General features: G+C 40.5%; 1 protein-coding gene across 11 annotated transcripts in view; it reads right to left on the bottom strand.

Annotated features, from left to right (window-relative positions):
* UNC79 (unc-79 homolog, NALCN channel complex subunit) overlaps window positions 1-13,757 on the bottom strand; it is a 106,897-nt gene extending 93,140 nt beyond the window's left edge. For 3 of the 11 annotated variants that reach the window (XM_027890282.1, XM_027890283.1, XM_027890274.1), the window contains exons 1-3: window positions 13,670-13,757; window positions 8,646-8,766; window positions 2,608-2,912 (exon numbers count right to left, since the gene is read on the bottom strand). In XM_027890282.1, the coding sequence (XP_027746083.1) occupies window positions 2,608-2,912; window positions 8,646-8,766; window positions 13,670-13,691 (448 nt within the window). In that variant the 5' untranslated portion in view covers window positions 13,692-13,757. Of the gene's footprint in view, window positions 1-2,607; window positions 2,925-3,828; window positions 3,850-8,645; window positions 8,767-11,615; window positions 12,017-13,669 lie in introns of those variants that run through there. The other 8 variants (XM_027890273.1, XM_027890276.1, XM_027890271.1 and 5 more) reach the window with 6 other exon arrangements.
* Between the last annotated feature and the right edge of the window lie 1,436 nt (window positions 13,758-15,193).

Below are 15,193 nucleotides of genomic sequence, written 5' to 3'. Positions count from 1 at the left end.
CCATGTGGAATCTTTACACTCTCTTCCAAATTAGGAATTGAGCTGGTGCCCATAACCGTCTGATAAAGGTTACAGCACTCAATAAACACCAAGTTTCAACCTGTATGATGATCTAAACACATCAGAAGGCCTTTCTCCTTCTGTTACTTACTCCCCAGCCTTACGTACATTACATAGGTCTTCAGTCTCATCCATAAAACTCGTGCAATTTAAAACTGTCTCTGTAACGTGCAGAGACATCTGTAGCTGTAAACGTCCCGTGTAATAGTAAGATTAAAAACTGGCACTCCATTTCAGTGGTTCTGGCAAATCTTCTATGCAAGTGCTACAGAGTGCTTCTCTCTTGTAATTCATATTTCCCAGCTAAATATAGAGTCTTTTATAATCTGATGGGGCCAAAACTCAGGATTGCCTAGTACAGCAGTTGTACTTACCCAAACAACACTGATTGTTCTGATAAAAAATATATATATTTCTTTTAGTCAAATACTAGGCTGAGGAAGAAATAAGTATTGTATTGTAAAATGTAATTCTCCGCATATAAACCCATAAAAATAGCAAGCGATCTCCCCTTGCCCCAAGCATGAGTCAACCAAGTTATTCCTGGCATATATTTATTTAAACTGTTCTTGAAAATCTGCAAGACAGTTCACTCCTTCTCATGTCAATTCATCATAATTATCTTTATCATAAAAAGAACTTCTTTTTAAAAAAAATTTTGCTTGCTGACATTTCTTATCCTGATCAACTGTTAGCACAAATAGATTGGTTTAGTTCATTTCTCCTCACAGCAACATTTACATATTTGCATATGATAATCATATCTCCCATTTTTCTCTAAGCTAGACAAACTAAGTTCTTTCTGTTTTTCCCCACTGTTCACGTTTCCTAGATCTCAAGTCATTCTTGTTTCTTTTTCCTGGACTCATCCCAAACAGTCCATGTTTTTCTTGAACCTAGATGGACAAATCTGAAAATTTTACTCCAGTTGAGGCCATGAAAGTGCTGTTAGAATAATAAGCATAATGCTTTGGTGTCTCATACACAAAAAAATTGTTTACTTACTGCTAGAATAATACTAACATATTGTGAGTTATGGTCTGCTCTGTCCTACTGTAAACACCAGATCTTTCTGCAGTACAGCTGCAAGGTAGCATTTCCCCCATTTCCTTTTATTTCTCCCACTTAAACATAATTTTTTATATTTCTCCTTTGAAGATGTTTCAAAAGAGAATGCAATTTGCTACAATTCCTTTGAATGACGACGCATGTTTCACACAAAGGACATCTTGATAACACTGCAAATCAAAGTGCTCTCTCAATTCTATCAGCTAACTAAAAAAAATTAAAATATTTAATAACACTGCTGAGCTACTGGTAATTACTCCCAGAGTGTCTTCCTTACTCTGGTGGGACCATGTCCCAGACTGTCTATTAGGATGTCAAGTGACACGCCAACATAACCTGACTAAGGAGAGGAAAACCATGCAAGGAGAGACATTGTGTTTGCTCAGTGTTATTTTTTCTTTACAGGTCTCCATTGATTGTTAATTATCACCATGTTATCTACTTAGGAAAAGACTGTTCTGATAATTAACTCCAAAATTTCTAGAAATTTAAGGTAAGTCAACAAATCTACAACTGCTAGGAGTCCCACTTTTGCAAGATCATACTTCGTCATACTGCAGTGCTCTTTGATGCTGCCAGCTCAAAAGGAATTCAGCATTTAACAAAAACAACTTTTCTCCTAAAGAATTTCAGCAGTGTTATCATATTGACAACAATCTTCCTATACTGAACAATGTAATTAATACATCTTGATACCATAGTGAAAGTTGATATTTGGCTAATGTAACATAGGGAGAATACTGGATACTGAATCCCAATACGGAAAGCCTACAGATGAACAAGCAGACAGATGCAGAACTTGAGGGAAACCGGTACAAATACAACATAGTCACGAAAAAAGCTTGCAAATAACTAATCCAAAGCATAAGACAATATTGCATTTCTGTGAGTCAGACAAAGACGCTGCTATCCTTTTGCACAGGAATATTTTAAAGCCATCTCAAAGTGCAATTACTATGTTTTTTCTTAATTATTAATTATTCTTAATTATTATTAATTATTTTTCTTAATTTTTCTTAATTTAGATGAATACTCTGTTTAGAGATGGACCTTCACCAAAACACTCAATCTGTATATTTTTTATAGGCCAGATACACACTGGCAAGCTCTTCATGCCTTTTTAAGAGATCCACCCCAAAAAGATAGTCTGAAGTTATCCCAGTAGATTCAAGTCCAAAATCCAGATATTTTTAGACCCATTTCTCTAATTTTTGTTACAGACCATTGTATTTTAGTTACATATCACCAGCATATCACTAAAAATCAGACAACCTCAGAATTCAAACTCAAATCCACAGTTAGCAAAAAACATCTTTTATTTAAGAAAGTCAAACCAAACACTTGGATATAAACACATCCCAGAAGATTTGAATTCCAGATCCAGGTCAGCTTAGGCCCATCTCTTCTACTGCATATCACCACTCACGGATTCACAGCACTGAAGTTAAGCATACTGGAAGGGTTCAAGGGCCTGCTTACCATGTTGACCATGTTGTAGCAAGGGAACTAGATCCAGCAGTGTCACCAGTGTCACGTAAAGTCCTTGATAGTCCAAAGATGGGTAGTCTGATAACTGAGCATCACGACTTTGCTGGCCACGTTCAGATGGAGCATCTCGCAGGACGCTGTAAAGGAGGGAGCGAGTAACAGTAGGGTTGATGGAACTGACCTGTGGTCTTAGAGATGGGGTGAGTGGGAATGGCACAGGAAAAAGACACATGGTCATGGGCACTGTCAAATTGGAGGCATCTTGATTCTCCTTCTTCCCTGTGCGGGACAAAATGCTGTTGGGGGGACAAAGAAAAAAAAGAGACAACAAAGACACAAAGAACAGCACATTACATTGAAATGACACTATAAAACAAATAATAAAAGACCAGATACATCCCACATAAGATGCAATCACTACCAAAACCAGTGTATATACAAATCTAGCAACCATTTACTTTCATGCTTCAAGATAAGGGAATTAAAAATTGACATCTAGGAAAATTTCATTGCATCTCATGTGTTATCTGGTTCATAAGGAGCAAAAATATAAAAATGCATGTTTCAGTGCCCTACCCATGTTTCACAGTTAAGAAAAATTCAGAGAATTAAAACTGTTTGCTATGAAAAAATAGCTGTGTCAAAATAGGCTGATATTTTCCTCTGAGATTCTGAAGATTTTGAGAGATTTATTTTTTCCCCCTACAATCTTTTGAGCCAACTGACTGAAAACATGCAAAATATAGGTGTGGCACTTGCAGAAACATGTTTTAGCAAAGAATAAACATGTGCGTTTGTTAAGATAGTCTTAAAAATCACATGTTTATTGCATTAAAATAATGTCTGTATGTATTTTATGATACTGTTTCATGACCACTCACTCAGTATCATTTGAGATAATGAAGTTTAAACAGGCACATGGATTTAGAAATAATATAATATTTCTAAAATGTTAACTAAACTACATTTGGAAAAGTTATAAAATAATATATAGTAGATGGTCTTTAGCATATGTTTGTGAGCTAATGATAATGGTTGTTTATGTGTGTTTTTAATTTTGCCCATGTTTAGGGAGGAAACATTTTACTTTATGAATACAAACACTCCTCAGGTAAATAGTTACCTTCAAAAATCTAAGGGCTAAGCAAGCAAGATCGATTACGTAACTGCAGATCAGACAGTATGTTATCATACATTCCTGCTGTTACTTACGTTATTATTCAACAAAACTCACTATAAATTAAAGGAGAGATAATTTCAAAAAATAAAAAGGATTTAGTGGGAATCAAAATAGAGGCTATACGTCAACCAGCTTGTTATGTCATTTTAAGAATGTTGCAAACATGGTTGTAAACGTTAATCTAATTAATTTTTTAAAAAATAAACCCCACTATTTTAAATAGAAATAAATTGTCACTTAAGCAGTGTTATATTTTAGTTATCAAGCAATTATAGGGCTAGTTCATAATCTTCATATGTGCCTATAAAATATAATACACCTTTTAATAAACCACAGACAATGCGTTTGTTTTTTTTTTTAAAGCACATTTTGCACCTCTCAGTGGTTGGGATTTCCAAAAGCAGTTGCTGTTGGTTTAACTCTGTTCCCAAAGTCAGTGCTAAAACTTACAAATGACAAGTTAGTAGCACTAAAATTTCCACTGACTCATGAAGAGCAGAGTTATGTCAAGAGGGAGCACTTCTGGAAACCTCTGTTCTCTTTAACAGTCCAGAAATCCCCATCATATAATCACCTTAGCAAAAATATATCTTACTTTCAAGTCAATTCAACAATTTATACAGGTAAGCCAAACTCCTGCTAAGGTGCTTACAAGACAAGGTGTCATTCATTTGCTAAATATATAAAACATTTTTACAAAACCAGTTCTATGCCAAGTGGCTACTATCACATCACACTTGCAGTCAGAGATGGCAGGCTCAGTCTGTTTTAAGAAACTATATACTTTTTTCCCACCTTTTTTATTGTTCCTTACATATTTGGCACATTATTTTTGTTCTGTTACCCAATGTCCAGTACAAGAAACATGGTGACTGTCATGGCAGGGTTTATGAAATTGTATCAGACAATCAGCTAAGATCTAGTATGACTTTAAAAAGAAATTGCCAGAGTGCTGATTCCTTTTAATTTGCTTGATGTTCATTTGCCATAATTTGCAGCTCATGTTTAGAGATATTAAAGTACTACACTACATTCCCTTCTTGTCTACCAACAGGTGATACCAATTACCCATCTCTTTACTTGCCAAAACATCACTTTAAGTGCACTTATTTCTAGCAAGAATATTAATACTCCCTTTTTACATGTAGCTACGGCCCATCTATGGATTAGAGGCCAAAGCACGTTTGTATCTTGATCAGGGCATCCTTCTGTTCAACAGTAATAAGACCAGACCTAAATTCCAGCTGGAACCACATTAGATTTATTAAGATAAAATTAAAAATAAAAATAAAATAAAATAAAATTAAAAAAAAAAAAAACAACCCACAACTCCAAAGTTTCAGACACAGGCTTTTGCCTGACCCACCTGACCCATATTTTTTAAACGCAATAAACAGAAGTGTCAAAATTGAAAATCTAGGAAGTCCCTTAAGACCAAGATACAATAACAGCACTTTGCTTCTGTTTCCATTCAAACCAAGTACTGAGAATTTGGAATGTCTGCAAATCATAACTCCATACTGAACTTACTCCATACTGAACTTGCTCTGTGACAAGGGACAAATCTACCAAGGCTTGTTTCAAGATGTGTACATCTTTGCTGCAAATCCATCCCAAAATTACTGCCTTCCTGGACAGGTTTCCTAGAATGCCTACAATAGAATTTTATCTCACCAAGGCAGCAAAACAAACTTGACCATTACTTAGCCACCAAGGCATTTATAACTATTTCTTACATAAAATGTTTTGTTTAGAAATACATATGGAGAATTTTCTTCAGGAAAATGTGAAAGAATAAGTTCTTCCACGAGGTGTTTATTAAGCCTTAGATCATTCCTCAAATGAGGGAGGAAATACTGAAAATGAGCAGGGCATGAAACAAATTCATGCTGTAATGTAAAGAAATGCATTTCCCAAAGAGAAAACTAAAGAAGAACTAAATGAAATCAATGTGCTATGCATTGTGTATGGTGATTTTATGTGATGTTTGTTCATAGAGATAAGGAATTAATTTTTTTTCAGCCATTCCACATCTGGTCCCCCCACCCCTGAACTTGTAATTTATGAAGGCTGCATACAGAGCAAAGGAGCAAACTAATCCCTTTTGCAATCCATCTTTAGCTAGCAAAATGACACCAGATACGAATGTCATTCAAAACAGTGGGCATGCCCCACTGAAAAGAACACAGTCAATGTGTCCATAACATGGAAAGGTAAAATTGTAATAAACAGCAAAATCTGACTAATCACTGTTCCTCCATTATTTCTATGACTACATATGTTCATCAAGAATTGTTTGTCCTAAAAAAATCAGCTGCAAGGAGTAGATAAACTGGGAAATATTTTTTAAGTTATTTTAAAATATTAGATGATGAGAACCAATCTAAAACCTCAGAAATCAATGGGCATTTTTGCTATTGTTTGATCAACATTCTCTTAGCAGTCCAAATTCATTGCATATGTTTGGTGTCAAGCTAGAAAGATTATTCTCCACCATGTACTTCTATCACTGATGTCAAACCTTGTACAATGGAGTCTCAGTGTAGGAGGCAGAAAGGAGACTTGGCATGAAGAATATTCAAACAAATTTCTGAACATGTTCTTCAGAAAGGTTCTTAACCAGTCTGTTTAGTTTTAGGGTAAATCTTGCAGAGAGCTGCACACAGTGGGTGGGAGTTTCCTTCTTTCCATCTGCCACACTAAATACAGGGTGTGTTGTTTTGCTTTTTTATCCAGCTTCTTTCTTAGTATCAGCAAGTGTATAAACTTATACTGGTTCAGTCATAGCACTCAGGCTTTGACCAAAAGTTCAAACTCCCCAGTTACAGGGATTTAGGATGTGAATTTGACTTTGCTGAGTATCAGCAATCAGTCCACTTAAATTTAGATTCAAATCTTGGCTTTAATTTCTCATGCCTTTTTAGTTCTGAGGCTGATCAGATCCCAGATCATGAAGGACAAAGTCATTTGTGTAGACCTGGGTATCAGATAAAAGTATCACTTCTAACCCATGAAGTTCAGCATTATCAGCAACAGGATTTTGGTCCAGTCCCATTCTGAACATGAAATAAAGAAATGGAGTTGCTCAGTTGTGCAATTGTTGCAATGGTTTCTGATCTGCTCTCATAGGTGCTAAGTATAAAGCTTTTTCAGTAAGCCCAGAAACATCACTGCTCCTGGAGTGTGAAGAATTTATCACACAGGACATGTCAGCTGTATTGCTCAGAAAGATGGAGACAACAGAATAATATAAAGATGCTTTCTTTAAGAGGCAGACTCTAAATCTATCCTGACCCAGTGAATTTCTGACCAAAAAGAAACATATCTCATTATAGCACTTGGTAGCTACAGCTACAAAGCAAATGTTCAGAATCAAGTCCAACTTTCTGGCTTTAGCAGATTAAAGGCTCACATTATTTAAGCAGAGGCTGTTTTGTCATACATAACCCTACTTAAATATGATTTAAGTGTGTGTTGTGCAAATAATCCATCGTAACAGCCTGATATGGAAACAGAGCCACATTTCAGAGGTATCTTCAGTGGGTCTTTGAACACTTTTTTCCCACTGCTGTGACATAATGAGGAAAAATTTAATTTATTAATCTTTAAAAAATTCATCCTACTGGTTGCCATAAGTTTCTTCAACGCTCTAAATGCAGAAGAAAACAAATTTCAGTGGTTAAACAATTCTGCTCTTGAAAATTTCAAAAGTAAATGAGAAGTTTTAAACTTTGTTGTCAACAGGTGTTCCACCAAAAATTATTTCTATCTATGTGTCTTTCCTTCTTATAAACAGGGTCAAGAATTTTGATGCATCTCAGGCTCTTCCGCTGTGAAAATGAACTTTTCTCATTCTCTCAAGCTTAAATTCCTGTTTCTCAACTTATATACATCATAGAGGTATGTGTACAAATGTATGGGTAAATTGTATTTTGTTAATGTTTTCTCCTCAAATAAGGCAAATCGTTTTATTTCCAAACTACCAGAGACAATCCTTCCAGGTATAAACCAGGAAGCTATGCATAGAAATGCAGTTTTAACTGCATTTTTCTGGATGTGAAAACTAGTGCCAGCCAAAATCTGGGCAGATAATAATCACCTCTTCATGGTCAAAAAGCCATTTTAAAGGCAATTTGAAAATATGAATCCATTAGGCAGCACTGTGGAATGTATGTCATTCCTAATAAAGTCTCGTAATTTTTCCTATTTTTTTTTAGCAAAGCAAGAGGTAGTATTTCCTATTCATAATGTATTCTGTAATCACATGGTATTTAGTACTGTATGTTGTTACTAAATATTTGACTAAATCAAAACCCTGAGTCAGAACAATCCTGACCTGTTGTTGCTATCCAAATCCAGATCTGTAAACGAACATCGTGTCTACTCCTGTTGTTCTCAGGGACTGAACCAGAACCCAAACCTGACAGTCAGCTGAACTACAGCACAGTAATAACCTAGTTCTGCTCATCTGGCTCATCACTCTAGGATTCTGAGGCACCAGAACTGTCAAGGAGGTCATGAGTATATCCATCTAAAACTCCACAGGTCACAACTCCTTTCTTCACAAGTTCAGCATGTTTGTGCGTTCAGCTAAGTCTTAGGAGGGCCAAGCAAATGCGTAATCAACCAAGTTTATTTTAGAATCAGCCACTCAATAAGGGGGCTTAACTGGGCAAATTGGGCAACAGCCACTGAAGAGATTAATTTATACCATTTTTGTCTTCAATTATGCTCTGACTCTTTTTGGCTGAGCATTGACCCATTAAATCTTGCAACCAATTCAAAGCAAATCAATACCCCCTACAATTCTTTAGCTCTTTTTTCTTCAAGAGCATTAGTTAAAACTTACCTCAATAACGTCTGAGAAAAGTATTTCAGAGTATTTGCAATGTCAGTTCCAGAGGGCACAGGGTAAATATTGTGGAGAACCCGGTTGTGGTATTCCTGAAGGTAACGGATTTTGGAAGCAACTACATAAAAGACAAAAAAAAAAACAACACAGAAACTTTCATTTAGGTTTTTTGCAGACTTTGACAGAGTCATATCTGGTTTTTCCATTTCTGATTTTTTTTAATTTAAGAATTAAACTTAAAAACCAGAAAAGTTTCTCCATTCCTTATAATTTGACTGAATAAAATGAACAAGAGTTCCAAGGAGAACACATGGAAGTGAATGCCTGCACCTGTATTAGGCAAAACTTTGTGCTAGCAAATTTTAAAAAAATACATATATATTACCACCCTGCAATTCTTCCATGTCTCCAAGCATCTCAATATACATTTATAATGAGTGAGTCTTTGGATCACAGGAGGTTCATGTGAGACAGGTAAGTATTCCTACAGCCAAAGCAGAGATATAAGCTAAGAGAGAATGTGATTTACTCTAGGCCACACATTTACTTTATGCAACAAACTAAAGATATAAAAATACCTGTGCTGTTTATTTAAGTGTCTTAGGAGGTCTGATCAAGCAGATGAGGGGATTTCAAAGAGCAGTAGGAGGTGCGCACCCTTACTAAAACCATTTTGTTGTTGTTTTACAAGTAGCAGTGGGTTTATTTTTAATAGGGATCCTTGTTCAGTATTGGGAAAAAGAGGTGACCCATCATAGTTGCAATGCTTTACATTGCCTCTACAGCACAATACAGTCTCACGTAGAGACATGAGGCACTCAACTCCTTTTGCTCTGCTCAGATCAACCAACTCTGCTAAAAAACAGTGCATTGGCTGTGGCAGGGGCTGCTCAGCTGTGCTGGCCTGCAGACACAGCCTCCATGAAAGCAGAGCTGGCTGGGAACTCTTCATCATGTTAAATGTGCAACAGGACTGTGTAATAGGCAGTTAAAAGGGGAGTTGCTCAGCTTGAAATACTCAGAGCCATTTTGCCAGTACACACTGGACTTTCACATCCAGGAAAGAGAAGATTCTGTGAGTGGTCAGCCACACAACAAATGAGGTTTGACAATCTCAAGTCAATTATCCATAAGATAGGAACACTCAAATAATCATCAAATGAAGGATATTATTTGCTGGAATGCATGACAAGAAAACCAATCTTGCAGCACCCAACCAGGGTAATTCTTTCACCTTTTTCCTGCTGTACTGACCATACCCTCCCAATTTCTGCAACAAGTGAAGCTTTACCAAAAAAAGTCCCTCTCATGCTATCACCCGGCTTCATCACAAGGAGACAGCCTATCATGTGACTAAGGTTGGGGTCTTTGTAAAAACAGCAAGTAAAAATGCAACTGAGGACGCTATCATAATGCATATGTACAAGTAATGAACCAAAAACACATAAGCATCTTGTTATTTCAACAGTTTTAAGTCTTTTACTTCACAAATTAATTCTAAGGTGACATTCATGAATAACTAAAAGTCAATCAAGACCTTCCCCCGCCCCCCCAAACAAATGAAAACAGAAATTTTGTCACATGGACTCAGATTGCCTCAGTATAGCTGGGAGCAAGATCTGAGCCTGTCAGGCCACCGCATAGGTCTGAACTATGAACTAAGCTTTCCAGGAGGTTATCCTGTGTGAGACCAGCCATAACTATACTCCTATACACCCTCAAAACCACTGGGGTAGTAACATCTGGTCAGGAGGTGTTGCACTCCAGATTACAGAGGTTGACTTTAACAGTCCAGGACTGTTTTCCCCTTCTTGTCCCATATCTCATTCTTTCTGCCCACTAATCTCAGTTTTAGTCCCAGATTTGCAGGTTATCTTGTTAGATTATTTAAAAGATAGACACTTTCAATTAGTTTCTAGATGAGGAAAGAAATTACTTCATAGATGTATTTTGTGATGTTACTTACTCGTCTGGGAAAAAAAAAAAAAAAAAGAAGCCAGGTATATTTGCTAAAGAAACAGACCACGTTTCATAGTACCCAATAAAGAACAATTCACAGCCAGATGCACAGATTGTAGCTGCCATGGTTTGTTGTCAGATATGTGTAAATTAAATGGATTACAAAACGCCAAAGATGATGTCAGAATTCAGATCTAGATGCATTTCAGAGAACTGCCTCCCTACAGTTACTAACTTTCAATAAAGGGCATAGGGTATCTAGAATTACCTCTTTTTTTTAATAAAGAAGGAAATCTATTTATTTCTATTAATCAGGATTGTCATGTAATTGTATCAGACAAAATACCAAAACCGAAAAATTATTTATAATTCCCAAATATTACTTTTAGTGTTAGGCTACAGGTTTGAATCTCATCTCTCAGTTTCCCACCTCATCTCTCAGTTTCCCAGAATTCTGTCCGTTTCAGCACAGCCTCCCAGAACACAAAGAATCTTCTGAAGGAAAGTTCCAGAGTAAAAACTTTGCCAGCTATCAAGTTACAGAAACATGTGAATGACCCAGTTTTCTGAGCACTCATAGACACACTTCAAAATTGATGTCACCCTGTGGAAGTGTGTGGTCACTATCATAGGGTCATCATGAAAAACAAATGGGTATCTCTCTCGGATCTACACAGACCTCACTAAATTCTTTAGCCCCCTTGTAAGCATTGACTGAATCAAGAGTGAAACCATTAGGAGTCTTCAAAGATGGCTTTGGTTGCTCCTCTGTCCTGAAGAAGAACAGAGTGGGCATCAGGCATTCCCAGGACATTACTTACCACAACTAAATATAAACATGAAAAAAAAAATTAATTTTCTTTGAACACAGAAGAACATCTCAGGCATGCTACAAAATCACTGTCAGTATGCCTGGTATGTGATACAAGATGCATGTGGTCACAAAAAAGGGAGGCTTCTCCAATCAACCTCCCAGATTTACACCATTTTACCTGTTGTTCATACAACCTGCCCAAGAGCTATGGGGTAGCCACAGAATCATGTTTAGACCAGCAATCTTCTGTTCCAATCAGTATGATTCCTCATTTCCAGTACTTTGCTGATATTCTTGGTAAACTGAGATTCATTATGACTTGTGACTTGAGTCCTTCCCAAGACATTCTGCTTGTTGTCCGTCAGTCAGTGAGGGCAGAAGCAACAACAGCAACAGTTGGAAAGTTTGACTGGTAGTGGTGTATGCACATCAATACATCCTTGACAGAGTCCATTAGTCAAAAATTGCAGTTGAAGGAATCTTGAAGTTACGCAGAGACAAAGACATTTGGTAATGCCATTAAGAACTAGTCAGGGGAGTAGCCTTGGTAAACAAAATACATTCAGCAGGTTAGAATGCACAGGATAAGCCCATTAACCAAATACTCTTCCTGGAGTATCATGAAAAAGAACATCAGGAAGTGGAAAGATCTGAAATTTGAACCCCAAGTAAATCGTAAAATAGAGTGCAACAGGGACATAGCAGACCTAGATGCAGTGTCTTCAAAAGTACAAAGGGATGAAAATAAAAAACAACCAAGGACTAAATATGAAAAAGAAGCTCAAAGGGAGCAGACCAAAAGCATTAGGAATGGAGGAACAGAGAAGGCAGAGTAGAAAAGGAAGAAAATGCCATAGGCAGTGCTGGGACAAAAGGCAGCACAAATTCTTCCACATGGCAGTGAGAAGGAAGCGTAATTAATGTATAAGGACCATATGAAAGATGAAACTATTTCAGAACTCAGGTGGAGGGCAGAGAAGGCAGAAACAACAGAATGGTACAGATCCAAACATTGCACACTTCAGGGCTTTTGCACAGTCAGAACATTGTGTCTCTACTTATGAGGCCAGAACTGCACCTCTACAGCAACACATTAACATCCGCATAATATTTTAAAAGCAAGATCATCCATTAAATAAGCAGTAAACCCTAAAGGAAAAAAATGCAGGTATTTTTGTTAGATCGGTTCAGCAAAGGCATATATATATATACAAGGATCCTCCTCAGTGACCTGGAGGAAGAAGAGAGCAAGTCTCAGCATGTGAAGTGTCAAATCACATCACATCACCATGACAAACATCAATCCAACCTCCTGGTCACAGGCTGCCTGCTCATAACCATGGCACTGCATCAGAGGAGAAAGTAGCTCTGATATGGATGACAAGCTTGACTACCCTGGTATTTTCCTCTCAGCCTTCCATTAGGGCTCTCACAGACACATCAGGTGTTACCAGCTGCAACAACACTGGGGAACATTTCCATTCCACAGATGCTGATATGACAACCACCATGTCATCTGATCATCCTCCGACCGGATCCAGCCAACATGGTGGTTAAAACACCCGTGACGGAGCAGGGGAATGCCAGTAGCAGGGGGAACCCTGATGGGACACTCTGGGCACTGTGGCAGGCTGTCCGCAGGCAAGACACGAACACCCATCCTACATTCACCCACAAGGTGAACGGCACGGGCAAGAACGGCAGCACGACTCTCTCTTCACCCTGTCTCATTATCAGACCACCTGCAAGGTGGCAACGCGTGGGTCACCGCTGGTCTCCACAGCGCATCTCCAGTCTCTCAAGTGACTGCATCCCCTTGGGATACGGCACAGCGCTGGCAGACGAGGCAGGCTGGACCCTTCCCGCCGTGGGGCGGAGGGCCAAGCCGGCGGTCTCAGTCTCAACTCCGAGCCCCGATCGCTCATTTCTCCCCGCGGACCCCGGCGGTGCCTTCGCACAAACACACCGCGGCCCCGCGGGGACCACCCGGCCAGCGAGGGGCTCCGGGGGCCGCCGCCGACAGCGCGCACCGGCGGCAGCTCCGGCAGAAAGAGCCAGAACGCCGGCAGCCCCCTCCCCCTGCGCCGCCCGCTCGCCAGAGCCGCGGGGGTGCCCGGCCAGCGCCGTCCCGCCGGGGCGGCGGGCGGGGGGCAGCGGGGCAGCGCCACCGGCGGGACGGCCCCTCGGCCCCGCGCCCCCTCCCCTCGGACAGGCCCCGGCCCGCGCCGCCCGCCCGGCCCCCACTCACACTGCTCCGCCTTGGTGGACATGCTGCCACCCCTCTCTGCCCCTCGGCGCCTCGGAGCGCCGGTCCCTGGCCACGATGGAGCTGCCGCCGGTGCAGCCGCCGGTGCCGGTGCCGCTGCCGCAGGGCTGCGGGCCGGGGAGCGGTGGGCGGGCGGCGCCGGGCGGGAGCGCGCTTAAAGGGGCAGCGCCTGGCGCCGAGACCCGGAACGGCCGCGGCAGCGACGGGACGGGACGGGACGGGACGGGAGATGGTCAGGACGGGAGCGGAGCGGAGCGGGTCGGGTGTATTGGGGTGGGGTGCCCCATCGAGCTTGCCACGGCGCCGGGTTGGGAGCTGCCGGGCCTGAAGATCTTGATAAGCCTCGGCGGTGTCTCTTGGGTGTCCCGGGAGGCCGGGACTGCAGAGGAGCTGGCGCTGCTCATCCCCCGGCTGCGCCGAGCGCGGCCAGGGAGGGCAGTTCTGTGTGCCCCGTTTGATTCTTTGCATGGAGCAAAACTGTTGCTCCCTTGAGTACCTCTCCACTCGACCCCTCTGGGCTCCAGCTGTTTACCCCAAGAGGGCAGGCAGTCGGATGCCTCTGCACGAGTTTCCCCATTTGTTTCCATAGTGCATCAAGCACCTCGAGATCGACATGCCTTCCCTGAGACGAGAGTGCAGCCCCGACCGTGTCCCCTCTCCATCGCCGCATCCCAGCGATGGTGACTATCTCAGGACGAAGGTGGAATGAAAAGACCTTCATCTGATTGTGGTGGGAGTACAGTAATAACAATAAGAGAAGAGAATAATTTCCAAGAGAAATTATTTCACCACCATGTGTCCTTGTCAGCTTCCCTGGTGTCCTGAGTTGGCCTTACCAGATCTCAGAAATGAAAAGTTAGCTATGAGTTTCTTCTGTGCAACTTTCCAAACCAGTTTTTCAGATCCTCACGCCTCTGAAAAAGCTTCGTGGAAGCAATAGCATTTCATCAGCCAGGGCATGGGAGCCTTGATGTTTACAAAAAAAAAAAAAAAAAAATCAGTTGCAACATACCTCATCAAAACACTGAGCTGTGTAAGATAAGTAGGCCTGTGGCAACCAAAGAGAACTGTGCTGCGGAGGTGGAGGAAAACAGGTATGTTTTATTATTCATTGAACGAGGCAACGCTGCCCTGATTTGGTGATGGTGCACATTTTGTGCCAGGAGCTGCAGTGAAGGGGCAGATGCTGTTCACTGACATTTAACAGGTTGGGTTTTTTTCTGAAAGCAATCTTCTAAATATACTGCATGTGCAATGTTTCTTCAGCACCACTTAATTAGGTACAAAACAGAGCTCTTACTTGAGGCCATAGTTTTTTCCACACTCCCTGCTGCTTGTGAGCCCCAAAGAAAGAGCAGAGCCAATTTATACCACTACCACTGGCTAATATGAACACACTGCCACGACTACAATAGCACTGATCAGCAACTGAAAGGCATGAGTTAACTGGGAGAGAAGTTGCCTCCATTTCCCTGAGCAGTACTTCACAAAAGCAAGGAACACCAG

Source organism: Empidonax traillii, unplaced genomic scaffold, assembly GCF_003031625.1.
Source record: "Empidonax traillii isolate 1590-97213 ecotype Southwest subspecies unplaced genomic scaffold, ASM303162v1 scaffold283:size781446, whole genome shotgun sequence".
Classification (NCBI taxonomy): Eukaryota; Metazoa; Chordata; class Aves; order Passeriformes; family Tyrannidae; genus Empidonax; species Empidonax traillii.
The sequence above is the reverse complement of the archived record's forward strand: the minus strand, read 5'-3'. Positions and strand labels throughout refer to the sequence as shown.